This window comes from Salvia splendens, chromosome 6 (assembly GCF_004379255.2).
Source record: "Salvia splendens isolate huo1 chromosome 6, SspV2, whole genome shotgun sequence".
NCBI classification, from domain to species: domain Eukaryota; kingdom Viridiplantae; phylum Streptophyta; class Magnoliopsida; order Lamiales; family Lamiaceae; genus Salvia; species Salvia splendens.
Genome location: NC_056037.1, coordinates 37,152,347 through 37,166,840, shown reverse-complemented (window position 1 = coordinate 37,166,840; position 14,494 = coordinate 37,152,347). Strand labels below are relative to the sequence as shown.

The 14,494-nt window shown below is 34.1% G+C and overlaps 2 protein-coding genes across 2 annotated transcripts; one reads left to right on the top strand and one right to left on the bottom strand.

The window, feature by feature from the left end:
• Positions 1–1,393: 1,393 nt before the first annotated feature.
• LOC121806267 lies at positions 1,394–3,679 on the bottom strand. Its single transcript, XM_042206251.1, has 2 exons — positions 3,268–3,679; positions 1,394–2,174 (listed from the first exon to the last, which is right to left on the bottom strand). The coding sequence occupies exons 1-2, from the start codon at positions 3,588–3,590 to the stop codon at positions 1,694–1,696; spliced, it is 804 nt and encodes a 267-aa protein (XP_042062185.1). The 5' UTR covers positions 3,591–3,679; the 3' UTR covers positions 1,394–1,693.
• Positions 3,680–9,751: 6,072 nt separating this feature from the next.
• Positions 9,752–10,778, top strand: LOC121807107. Its single transcript, XM_042207304.1, has one exon. It carries the CDS (start codon positions 9,945–9,947, stop codon positions 10,557–10,559), a length of 615 nt encoding a protein of 204 aa, XP_042063238.1. The 5' UTR covers positions 9,752–9,944; the 3' UTR covers positions 10,560–10,778.
• Positions 10,779–14,494: the final 3,716 nt, after the last annotated feature.

The following is a 14,494-nucleotide window of genomic DNA, read 5'->3' as shown; positions in this document are numbered from 1 at the left end:
CCATAAATTGATGAAGAAAAGTATGGAGTGGTATTAATTGTCTATTATTAGAAATGATTTTGGTTTGAATAATATACTATATGTTTCTGTTGGAAGAAACAAAAAAAATTGATGTTTTCTTTGTTTGATCAAGTTGTCTAGTTACGTTTGCAAACGTAACTTTAGATCTCTCCCACAGATTCTAAAATTAGAATATAGTTTCTCCATGTGACCAACTCATTATCGAGAGAGAGAAACAGAGGGTTTCTGTTCTTGGCAACAACAGCCAGATTCAAGCTGTTTCGTTGCATTATTATGGTACGAAAATCAATGAAATCTGTTATTATAACAAAATTTGTGAGCTTTCAACCATTCCGATGGCAACGCGAGTCGTTGCACGACGCCACGGGCCACGATCTAGTCAAACATATTTGGGCATGATTTGGTTACACCAACTATGGATTCTCATTCGACTATATATATTTTTCGCTTGCAATAAGAGGACAAGAATAACAATTTCATTCAATGGTATTGCAACATAAAACATTTCCTTTCTAGATGTTTCACTAGCTTATTTAATTGCACTTTTATACCTTATCATATACTCATATATAGAAGGGACAGACGTTCGTTCTGTCATTATTGTCTTTATTGAGCTTGCATTTTTTTATAAATGAAGTCAGGTTTCTTTGCAAAACTCATCAGTACAGTATTTAGACAATAAATTATATGGGCTCAACATGTATTAGAGTCGCCTATCATGTGATAACATTTTATTAATATAAACTTAGTTAAGAAAATATTGTTAATGTGAGAAGTGTGTGGTCCAGGGGTTCGGTTGGTTAACCGACTATGGAGAGACGCCAAAATGATAACTGAAACCGGGACCACAAAGGGTTCGCTTGGCTTGCTGGGTTTCGAACTTGGGTGTAAGCTTAGAAATGGTTGAAATTATCTCAAAATAACGAAGTTCCTAAGTCTCCAATACCATACATAGATCACACTCAAAATCCAAGTTTCCAACACCAATATCCATAAGCTGTTAATAAGTACTAATAATCTTATAATTGACTTTATAACCAACAGCAACGTGAATCTCCTAACCGATACCGAACCGTAACCACCATTTCCGGTCATTGGTTAACCAATAATCAAATAACCGTATACCACCCCTAGTCAAGTGTGCGTGCGTGTGTGTGTGTGTACCCACCCCTAGAAGTGTGTGTGCGTGTGTGTTTTTGGAGGCCCATACATATGACCAAGTAGACAAACATATCTTTTCCTGAAGAAACGAGAAGATAAGAATATAGACTTGAAACTTTAAGAAGAAACTCAACCCAAATAACCACGAAACATAAAGATACAGCAAACATGCAACAGACTACACACAAGAGGAAGAAACAAGAGAAGAATGTTCCAGAACACATATTCCATTTCTTTAAATAACACATTTCACAAGTACAAAAGCCTAAACCTTCAAATGTAAACTCGAATGCATCGACTCGTATAAGATAGCACATCAATTTGAGTTCAGTTACAGGGGTCACTGTATCATCTTTTCTTCTTCTACTAATTGCATAGCAGCATTCGAGTATATATATATATATATTCATGTCAAAGTCAACTCTAGACTGGCTGATCATAATCGACAGAGAGTGGCCAAGTAAAATTGGGCGTCGCTAAATATTAGACATGAACATCAGCTAAAGGTGTTTCATTTTCCCTTCAAAACCTTACTTTTCCTATTGACCGGCTCTTGACTTGATGCCTGAGCATTGGATGGCTCAGATACGGTAGCAGGAGAATCATCGGTTAGGATATCAGTTGAATACTTTTTTATCCTCAATGATATAAGTACACTAGATGAGATCCCGAGAAGGGGAAATAAATATGACCAAACCTGAGACTTCTGGGAGCCGGATGCTGAACCTACGGCAGCACTGGCAAGGCTGCCGATTGAGGTATTCTGCAAGATCATGGGCATGCACCCAATGACCGTTGGAAGCAAGAAATCAACTAGAAAGCCAACGTTAGTAGCAGCCAATGCATAGTTTATGACATAGGATGGTACAGGTGAGAATCGAGCAAGAAGAACAAATTTCCAACCATCCCGCTCCACTCCCCTTGATAACATGTTAAAGTACTTATTTTTCTGAACCCGTTCAGCTGCAGAGCCGTAGCTTCGAAAGACAAGTCTGTCACGAAAAGACGGATCAAATCAGATCACATTGCTAGAAAATTCACACAAAACACCCAAGAGAGAGAGAGAGAGAGAGATTCAAATCAGATCGCATTGCTAGAAAATGATCCCTTGTTGTGTGCCAAATAAGAGGAAAAGAATATGAAATGAAAAAATAGTAAAATACAAAAAAAGTTTCTTGCTTTGGTAGCAGTTCTGCCACTAACTGAAATGTTATTTGTATTTCTACATGGACAACAATGTAAACACCGGTCGACATTAGCAGACGTGACACTAAGACAGTGACATATATCTATTGCAGACAGCAGATAACCACAGCTTTCTTATTAAGAATGTAGCATTGAATAATGCTCCATTTAATTAAATGATACTCGTATTTTGCTTCTTCTCCAAAAACCACTAGTTATATGGCTACCCAGTCAATCACGGATGGCTGGTGGAATCATGCTAGTCCTGAAATTGTTACTCTTGTCTTACAGGATTTATGCTTTCCTTTTATTTCGACAAGGTTTTTTCCGGAAAGGTTTTCACGAGGCTCTACCCCTAACTCCTAGGTCTGTGGTTTCAAGGGGTTCGGGAGTTCGTTATCCTTTTGTTTTCTTTCTTGGTAGTTTCATTCCAATCACAACTAGCTATAGAATAACAATTCACAAACTCAAACTTCTCTTTGTAACTCAAATACTATCAGATAAAGAAACCATCCACAATCTATATCTCACTTCACATGAGCTGAATGTAATTAATGTACCTAATACTTACAGTAGAACATAGGTTATGTTGTGACGAACAGCAAAACACAAAATTAACAACATAACTTGAACACTTCACATAACAGATCGTACAACCGTCAAAACACATGGCTCAAAATTTAAATCCAAAACACAAACATTGCAAACAACAAAAGCAGTCAAAGTAGGTCTGAATCACTCAATTGCTAGAAGATATTATGAATTTCTCAATTGCAGTCAATTCGAATAGGGAAACATCAGCCTACCAGCTAAAATTGCCAGAACATATAACAAATTTCTCAATTGCTAGAAACAGATAAAGTTCTATTAAAATTGGGGGAAAGAGATAGGAGGAAGTGCCTGCCAATCCAGAAGGAGAGAGAAGCGCCAAGGATTTTGGCAGTGAAGACGCAAAGAAGCGCCGGCAAAAATCCGAAGAGCATCGAAGCTCCGGCCTCGAAGAAGACGGCGTAAGGAAGGCAAAGCGCCAGAGTGATCGTGTGCAATCCGACGTAGGCGGGGATCGCCCAATGCCCTAGCCGATCGGACATTTCTTTCAGCCATTGCATCATGGCAGAGTTATCCCAGCCTAATTGCTCGCCGAGCTGCTTCCTCATGACCACCACCGCGGCCAGAGCAATCAGCGCCGCCGCAGTCCCCCATCGCCCGCCCAATAAACCCATTTTCCGGCGTCTGAGAGTCTGCGTTCTTCCTTCGCTTCGCTGTGCGTGACTGTGTGTTGTTGGTTTAGCGGCTCCTGATTTTGTTTACCAAAATAACCTTTGACTTCTGATGAATTCTAGAATGGACCGCTAATTATATAAAATGCCACAAAAGCCCTTTTAGTTTTTTCCTCTCTCTTAGATATGAGAACATACTTGGTAAAGACAAATTTTAAGATATTTTGTTTATGTGTTTAATATGATAAGTATCAGTAAAAAATACTATCTGTGTTTATTAATTAAAGAGAATATGTTAATTAGTGTTATAAATTTATAATAGTAATACTTTTATTAATATACTGCATTGTTTTATAGACGTCCATTAATGAACTGAATATCTGAATATACATGCATAACGTATTACAATATTTCTTGTAATCAAAATAATATTAATCTGTTTAAAACAATTGCATATTACTCATATTTCATTTCACTTTTAATTTCTTTAGTTTAACATAGAATAATAGAACTTATATTCCATTAACTTTGTCATCTACCATACTATTTTATATTTTTTAAACTTTTGCAGAAAATTGAGACATTTATTTATGAACAAAGTAATAGAGTATATTATTAAGAGCAATAAAAATGATGATGTTATTCTTTACCACTGAGTAAAGTGAAGTTCAGTTGCATGTAACTTTATGTTGTGATGGTAAGTAAGCCCAATATACAAAACTCAGCCAAACTTTTTGGGCCCACTTTTTGTACTCTTATTACATTTCAAAATCAAAGTCTTCAACTTTAGGTACAAATAATTTAAATGTGAGATTCATTGATATTAAATCTGACTTCAATTTTATCTTTTAGTGTCACAGCAAGTTGAATAAGATGTGGACAAACAAATACTACTGCAGATGATTGTGTTGAGACACATTTTTATGCTTCTTGTTTGCTCTTTTTATGCTTTTCTATCCTTTTTTCTCTTTTTGAATTTTAATTATTAGCTTTTAATGATTGATACGCACATACAATAGGAGCTGAAGAATAGGATAGTCAAAATTCAAAAAAATAATATAAATAGTGGCTGCTCAAATCATTTTCAGTTTTGCCTTTTATTTTAGACAATCCTTAAATTTAGAATAAAACAAAATTTCAATACTAATAAGATAAATCACATACAGTTCTCGTGTAGAATCAAATACTAAGAGTATATGCTAAAGAATATCCAGCTAATAGGTATCTTAATTTTCATTTTTATATTATGAAAAACATTAATGTGTGTTTATTTTACTTATTTTCAATCTCTTTAAACAATTTCGTCAATCATATGCCATGTATGTGATTTACAATGGGATCCATATTCATTCATAAGAAAACATTTCACGGCTTTCTCAGCAAATTATTATTTGAAATCAAAACTCAAACATCCAAAATTATATTTTTATTATAGTTTATTGTATTAATCTTAAAACAAATAGAAATATATCTCTAGCATGAGATAAATTTTAATTAAATTCTCTAATCTAGCTAATTAAACAATACTACTACTTTCATCCACAAAATTAGTCATGTTCTAATTTGAGCCATCCATCAAAATTAATTTTATCAACCATGCTAAGTTTCTCTCAGTGAAAAGTAAGTTTCATAATCTCATTTTCCACTAATAATACATTAACCATTTTATCTATCTATCTATTCCTTAGTTCATCAATTTTGTATTACACGTAATTTTGTCTACAAAACTAGTGTATTTTTTTTACATATGTAGTAATATTTTATAAAAAAAATTGTTATAATGAAATGTAATGAATATACTCTTTTAAATGTCATAATTATTGTGGGTCATCATACAGAAGAGTAAAATAATTGTTATTATAAAAACCTACCCTTCTAGAAACATAGGAAAATATAATCATCTCAAACTCCATATTTATAATTTTTTTAATTGACATTTGAACTGATCAGTGGACAAGAATCAACGAGGTCACAAATTAATTAATCATGTTTATGATAAGAAGTTGCTCAAACTGAAATGAATTAATTATAAAAAATTACTCAACAGAACCATATGAATGACGTGTCGGTTATTTATGATTTATCGTGATAGGCAGACAAAAGGCCAGTTAGGTAATAAACATATATACAAAATAATATAAGGCGGGAAAATAGCCAAAACCAAAAGCTGCTAGTCAAAGTAAAGCCCCTAACTTTGAATTTACAACCAAACGTGACCTTACATTTCTAGAAAAAAAAAGGTCATCATCTCTTTATCATTGACCGCTCATTATATTTTAATTATTAGTATTATTCATCAAAGGATAATGATCAAATTAATTTAACATACTGTATTAGATTAAAGGGGAGAGAGATCGAATTATCGTATTATAGTATTTTCCACGTAGGCATACATCGTTGGAGGGGAGAGAAGTATCGATTTTATCGCATTTGTACATATGCTTTTATTTTTTGATCTTTTAATTATATAAATTAGTGTGTTAAGCAAAAGAGTCCGACAACCTAGCGTGAGGTCCTCATCACCAGATTTTGATACTAAGGCACATAGCTTTGCAATTTCAATTCATTAAAGTCAATAATTTTAAGTATTTTAAAATTTAATTAGTTATTAGTAGGAGTATTCATTATATCTGTTAATGAACGTCTCATCTTTTGGCGGATTAATTAGGTTTGAACTTTGAAGAAATAACAATATGGTGAAAAGGTTCAAGATAATATGATATCTTTTGGCGGATTAGGTTTTAAGAAATAGTAGGGGTAAATACATAATACATACAAAATGTTTCACATTTGTTTTATATTAGTACAAAAAGTTTGAAGTTTACATAAATCATACAAAATGTTTCACTCGTGTTTCAATTTTGTACATTCCGTTATTTTTGTTTGGATGTCGTTAACTCTTTCTCTTGCGAAGTACAAAATGTTTCATAATTGTTTCATGATAGTACAAAAAGTTTTATCATTGTTTCATATTAGTACAAAAAATTTCATCATTGTTTTATGGTTTGTACGTCACATAAGTGAAAAGTTAACATCGTTTAAACACATGTAACGGAATGTATTAAATTGAAACACAAGTGAAATATTTTGTATGATTATGTAAACTTCAACCTTTTTTGTACTAATATGAAACAAATGTGAAACATTTTGTATGAGATATGTATTTACCCCGAAATAGTATGAAGTAATATGGTGAAATAGTTCAAGACAATGTGAATATCACATATGTATAATGGACTTTAAAAATATCGGCAGACATCTCTGGACTAACGGTTTATCTCGAAATTGGACCTTTTGCCCTTTTTTATATGAAAATACCCTTTTAAGGGTGTGGGCAATTTGGTCTTTTTACACTTTTAACATTTTAAATATGATATTATTTCAATGATGTACTAAATCTGATATTATTTCAAAATTATCATTTTTCTTCCCTTTTGTCATCCTTCACTTTGTTTCTTTATTTCAATATTAGACTTAATTTTATAAAATTAAATTTTAAATTTAGATTTTTAAATATCAATGAATTTTTATTAATTATTAAAATTATTAAATAACAAAAATTAATAGTTTTAATCAATATTTGATAGTGTCTAATATTTAATCAATAAGGTATGTCGACGCCAACTTAGTTTTAGTCAATATTTAATAGTTTTAATCATAAGTAGATCACACAACACGATTATTCTGAAATAAATATGCAACTAATGTAAGACTAATATAATTTTCATTTATTTATTTGAAAACAATCAAAATTAACTAGAAAATTAAACAAAATACTCCTATATAAAATTTTTAGTAGTATCAAATTTTTAGTCAACTTCATAATATATAATCACAAACAATTATAATAATCGAACAAAGGCTAAGTAGAATAACTCTTATTTTTCCTTCGTGATTAATATTATTTTTTTGTACTTCTTCGATTCAACTGAATATTATATTAAATAACAAAAATTAATAGTTGTAATCAATATTTATAGTGTCCATGAATTAATATTTTTAATTAATAAAAAATTATTGATATTTAAAAATCTAAATTTAAAATTTAATCTTATAAAATTATATCTAATATTGAAATAAAGAAACAAAGTGAAGGATGACAAAAGGGAAGAAGAATGAAAATTTTGAAATAATATCAGATTTAGTACATCACTTAAATAAATATCATATTTAAAATGTTAAAAGTGTAAAAAGGCCAAATTGCCCAAACTCTCAAAAGGGTATTTTCGTATAAAAAATGGCAAAAGGACCAATTTCGAGATAAACCCTTAATCCGGGGATGTCTGACGATATTTTTAAAGTCCAGGAACTATGGGCGAGATAAACTCATAGTCCAGAGACCATTTTGAAGTTCACTCTAATATAAAAGAAATAAGATAAGTAATTTTATAAACATACAAGATGAAACATAATTTAGTTGACAAGACACTTATCCATATAAAAGATTGGGGCTCGAAGCATCACAAGAGGCAGACGAGGAACTATTATTAAAGGTAATTGCAGATAGACCGAAATGACAATATAAGACATGCATTGGTTGACGAAAAAAATACTCATACAATTTTTTTCGATGCTTTTTTATTTAAAAAGTAAGAACATAACACCCTCGTCGCGAGCCAGAAACTGGCTATAAAAGAATACCTCAAGGGACTTATCCAACAAATCAAAGGCCAGGATTGGAGTAGAGCTAGTTTTTATCCGTAGTGGGGTACTCCCTCTGTTCCTTGTTTTGAGACACTTTCTTTTGGGCACGGTGATTAAAAATAGTATGTTCAGTGGATATTGAATAAAGTAAGAGGGATGAAAAGAGAATAAAGTACTATAAGAGAGTGTTACCTTTTGCCAAAAATATTAATGACTCAATTATCTTGGAACTTCCAAATATTAAAAAAACGACTCAATTAACAAGGAGCGGATGGAGTAAATTTTTTTCTTACTTTCTATGTTTTTTTAATTAATTATTTCCGTTGTACCGGTTTTTTTATTAAGTATTCTAGGTGTTGCCTTTTCATTTGTGTTATTTTGATATTTTAGTTTATTTAGTTATATAAGTATGTTTTAAAAAGATAAAAATAGTGGTGAAGTGGAAAATAAGAATAAGGCAGGTATATAGTATGGGCTACAGTTCGGGCTATTGCAGGTGTATGAACCGGAAAATAAAATAGTGATGTGACAAACTAAAAATAAAAATAGAGTGGGTATATAGTCCGTGACATAGTGAACGCCCTAAAACGTGTCGAGTTATTTCTCTCATTTTTTAAGACTACAATTATCAAATCATGTAAATAAATCTGATCCAATCCAACCCACATGTATTTTTAATTTAATAAATATTATTTTCTTAATTTTGGTTTCAAAATTAAACGCATCATGTAAGTCAGAACAATGAAATTATTATATAATGGGAGGTATCCAATCCGATCCTATCTCAAAATCCGCAATTGTACGAAAAATAAATCTGATCCAATCCTAATTGACCGAAATTATATATCCAAGAATCCGAACTGTAAAATTCGATAAATCCTAAATTCCAAATTTGCACAAAAAATTCAAATAATCATACCAAAATTCAATAATAAAATTCGAAAATCTACATATATATATATATATATATATATATATATATATATATATATATATATATATATATATATATATAAAGGTCTTTTGCAGCTTTTCAGTCCAATATTCTTTTTAATCACAGTCCTTAGATCCTTGAATTGGATGGTTGTGATGATCTGCATTATTTGATGAAAAATTTGCATTATTAGTCGGTGTGCATTATTCAACTGAAAATCTGCATTATTACACTATAATGGTGCATTATTAGTGAGTGTACATTATTCAACTGAAAATCTGTATTATTAAATGACACGTGGCATCAATCTCTAACCGTCGGATGACAAAATCGTGGGGCTGAGATTAAAAAGAACAATAGAACAAAAGATACAAAAATGAATACATCTATCTATATATATATATTTCAGATTTTGGATCTTAAAATATTTCAACCAATTTCTTTAAGTTTTTAAAACCTCCAATCCAACTCAAAAATCAATACTTAATTTTTAAATTTCAATTTATTCCAAGTCGAAATTTTGAATTTCAGATATTTTGGTCGAAATTGCTATTTGTAGCACCTACAAGCAGTCCTTCACCAATATGAAGCTCCTCTTTCCCCCTCACAGCATGTTGTATAGATACGACTAATCTACATATAAATTCAGTTCACTTATTCCACCTACTCGTCTCCTTCCCCAATTCCCCTTTTTCTTCTTCTTCTTCTTCATTGGTATTTAAATTCAAACCCTAAATCCATTTCCCCCAAATTCTCTCTCTCTCTCTCTCTCCGCCCCGATGACTCAAAACCTCCACCGCCGCCGCAACAACCTCAACCGCATAATGTTCCCCCGCTGCCTCCACGGCATCCCCTGCGCGCACCCTCCCCCCGCCGCCGTGATCCGCCTCGTCAAATCCGACGGCGCCGTCGCGATCTACGACCGCGCCGTGACCGCCTCCGAGCTGATGGAGGAGTTCCCGAAGCACATGGTGTGCCGATCGGACTCCTTCTACATAGGGCAAGTCACCCCGGCGCTCGCCCGCGGCGACCGCCTCCTCCCCGGCCACGACTACTTCCTATTGCCTGCGAATTTCTTCCAATCGCCGCTCTCGTTCGCGGCGCTGGTGCGCGGCGGCGGAAAGGCGCAGTTCGAGATCGAGAAGACCGCAGCGGGGGGGCTGAGGGTGAAGGTGACGGAGGAGATGATCGCGCGGCGGCACAGGGAGATGGAGGCGGAGGCGGAGACGGCGCGGCGGATCGTGAGGGTGTGCACGACGCCGCAGCTGAAGAAGGAGTATGAGACGCTGGTGGGGCGGCGGAGGCAGTGGAAGCCGAAGCTGGATACGGTGTATGAGAAGAAGGGGCGGCGGCAGAGGAAGATTTTGAGGAAGACGAAATCAAATGTTTTGTGAGTTGGAATTTGATTAGATTTTTTTAGGTAGATTGGTAGGGAGTGGGATTTTTTTAGCAAGGATTCAATCGATCCACAGTCAATTAGCTTAGCTCATTACATGTCATATACTACACCATAATTTTGAATAATTTTGGTTCTTGCTTGGAAATTTCGAGGTTTTATGAAATTATGAAGTTTTGATTTTCTTATCAACGTATGACATACTATTTTTGTGGTATTCTCATTATTTGAAAATAAATACTATTTCCTTTTTTGAGCTTTTTTCATCCCAATCTACTTGCATTAATTATATTTTAAATAAAAATTATAATACTATTTAATTTAAGATAGCAGAGCTAATTAAATATTCTCTTATTACATTTAAAAAATTAATTTAACTGCACTAATTTATTAATGTATAGATCATTTATACAAGAATAAGATAATTGAAAAAAAATGAATTTGGCCAGACTAAATCTAGGGAGTCTAATGTGGCAAAATCACAGCAGTAAATGTTGTGGAACAAGACACAGCTTCTTGAATATTAAACACAGGTAATTTTCTTTCTTTCATTTTCTATTAAGCATTTTCATTATCATTATCTGTTAAGCATTAACTTTTTTGCGTTTTTTATGAATATTAGAAACCCATTTACATTTTTATGCTTTTGATTCTGTCTTTGTCTATATTTTTCAACATTTTAATTCTATCTATATTTTTATTTTTGAATATTTGAAAACATAAAAAAAAACACTTACAGAAAATGAAAGAAAGAAGATTGCGTGCGTTTAATATTCAAGAAGCTGTGTTTTGTTCCACAACATTCCTTTCCTTGTTGTGATTTTGCCACAGGGAATCCATTCCCTTAGATATAACTACACTTCATGATAAAACGATTTATTACCCATTTTCTTATTTGTATCTGTTTTGAAATAAGGAAATAAAATGTGGGTGGCGGACACAACACATGCTAGGAAGGGTTTAAGCTTCTTAATTAAATGTGTTACTCTCTTCTTCTGTTATTAAATACTCCCTCCGTCTCCTAAATATTGTCCCACTTAAACCTGACGCGGGTTTTAAAAAATGTAATGAAAAGTGAGTTGAAAAAGTTAGTGGAACGTGAGTCCTACTTTTATATATTAGTTTTATAATAAAATGTGAGTAGAAATGAGTGCGTGGAATATGGGTCCACTGCAAAAGGTGGTAAAAAGTGAAATGAGACAAGTTTTGTGGGACTGGCAGAAATGAAAAAAAATGGAACAAACTTTCAGGGACGGAGGAAGTATCTCAAATCCAATTATGTTCGTTTACTAATAAATGTTCATTTCATTTTTGCCATGTTTGGTAAAAGAAAATTCATATTCTACTTAGTGATTCATTTCAAAGACATTTTTTAAAATGTACACTAAAATTTTAAAATATATTACTCTCTCCGTTTGGCAATAGTGAAAAAGTTTGATTTTTACTAAAAGGGAAAATGATACTAGTATTATGAAAAGTACTAAAATGATAAAAATAACTCCAATACTATAAAACGGGAATAATATATAGGCCTTACGTTTCAGCAGCATAGTATAGTATATAGTGATTAATCATGTGATGTGCAGTGTGAATAGGAGATTAGGTTGTGTGATTGGAGAGCAGCCGAGAATGAAACAGGAAATCTAACTGTTTTGCATGTGCTTATGCTACAGTTGAACGAAGATGATCAATTGCTACAAGAAACACTCACGCATTTCAAATGATTAAATAAAGTAAAGCTGAAATTCCTCACACATAATTTTATTATATTCTTTTTTAATTGAAGATGTTGTTCTTTTTTGCTTAGGTGGATATTGGTTAATAATTAATGTGATTAAAATAAAGAAAGAAGAGTGGATAAAGGAAGTGAATATAAATCGGAAAAGGACAAGATAGGAGTCAAATGAAGTCAGTTGATGATTATTCAAACTGCTGCCAAATATTTTTGTCACGTGCGCTGCCAACATAGACCGCTTTCGTTCCGTATCTTCTACCCGCTTAATAATTAGTATGCTTAGGGACAAAAGGTGATTCGCTCACCCCAGGCGCCCCCATAACCCGGCCCGACATCGCTATGGAGGGGTTCAAACACGGTACCTCAGCGGCCCATTAGGTGGGAGGAACTTACACTGGTAACCAGCACACAAGGAGCCACCACAGTGGTGAAACTCCCACACTGCGGCTGCCAGCATTCGATCCTGTCTGCTTAGGGACAATCTACCACCCAGGAACCAAATTAGTATGCTCTTACTAAATATTGCACGTGAAGTTCAAACCGGACTGTATGGAGGAATTATATTGATTTATGTCTGGTTACTTTTTTTTATGTGGTAGAAATGCTCTTAAATCCAGAAAGTACTATGAATATGTACTACTACTACTCAATTATAAATAAAATAGAATAAAATCAACTGCTACTACTACTACTCAATTATAAATAAAATAGAATAAAATCAACTGCTACTACTTGTTGAGATCGTCGACTACACATTAGTTTTATATCATCTGTTTTGGGTGGAACCAAACACGCACGGATTTGTTTTTGGATCACCCCAAAAGGCATCAAACTAATTAGGGGTGGATAGCGCTTAGAGCATCTCCAGTGGTTGTCCGTCCCACTCGGACATCCACTAGGACTTCCCAAAAATACATCCTGCCACGTCACTAGGACTTCCCATCCCACTGCCACGTCACTAGGACTTCCCCTGCATAATCCGCCCTTCCCATCGCTCTTACCACTAGGACTTCCCGCAATAAAATAAATCACAATTATTTAACGGAATTATAATTTTGACACGGAATACGAGAAAATTATGTAATACATAGATGTCCGACTCGGACATACGGAAAAATTACATAATAAAAGGGAAAAAATAAAAAAACCGGACGTCCGACCCCCCCCCCACAATGGCGCCCGTCGACTCGGACGTCCCGGTGATATCCGAGGACGTGCGACGTCCTACCTGCATGGGCGTATCCGACCTTATTTTCCACAATGGCGGACGTTCGGTCGCTGGAGATGCTCTTAGGGCATGAATAACGCGGAGGGCCGGGCCGCAAATCGCGAGTCCCGGTCCGTCCTGCGCGTAAGAGGGGGGGCGACTTGCGGCCAGGGCCGGTCCCGGGGCCGCGTTAGCTGGTACGGGACGTGACGGAGGAAGCAATTTTTACCAAAAATTGGAAGAGGAAGAAGAGTGAGGAAGAGGGAGGAGAGGAAGAAGAAGAAGAAGGAGAGGGAGATGGGTGACGGAGCCCAATTTTCTGATTTCTGGTGCAATTCGGCGAGGAAGAAGAGGGAGGGGGAGAGGAAGAAGAGGGAGGAAGAGGAAGAAGAGGGGCGACAGATACAATTCTCTAATTTTTCATTTTTTTGCATTTTTTATGTTTTAATTTTTAGTTTTTTTGCATTTTTTTGTTATAATTTTGTTTTTTTTTGCATTTTTTATGTTATAATTTTTATTTTTTTGCATTTGTATTTTTTTTCTAGAACTTGTAATTTCTTTTTTCGAATGAACAATTTATTTTTCCGGTTTCAATTGTTCAACGTATTGCATTTACGAGTCAAGTAGGTTGAAGTTGTGAATAATGTCAATTATTAGTTGCGGCCTGTAGGGTTAGAGCAGTTGGGGCCTGGGCCGCAACTGTAGAGGAATGATGACGTGGAGGGGACTTGAGGCCGGAAATGAGGACGGGGTTATTTATGCTCTTATATACTTATCAAACTTTCTTCACTCATCCCCATGTGGATTGGGTTTATACCCAACATTACTAAAGAGTAATGAAACGAGTAAATCAACCTATCGAAAATTATCACAAAACAAGAAAATAAAAGCAAATAAGATGTAAGGTCATTATGCGTTGATTTACAGAGTAGTAAAAATATGATTTGACCATTTGTTCATTCGAGATATTAATACGAAAAAATTACTATAA

Coding starts and splice junctions, on each gene's coding strand:
- LOC121806267 (XM_042206251.1), bottom strand. CDS start 3,590: ATGGGTTTATTGGGCGGGCGATGGGGGACTGCGGCGGCGCTGATTGCT. Junction 2,175..3,267: donor CTCTCCTTCTGGATTGGCAG/GCACTTCCTCCT, acceptor TTTTCGTGACAG/ACTTGTCTTTCGAAGCTACG.
- LOC121807107 (XM_042207304.1), top strand. CDS start 9,945: ATGACTCAAAACCTCCACCGCCGCCGCAACAACCTCAACCGCATAATG.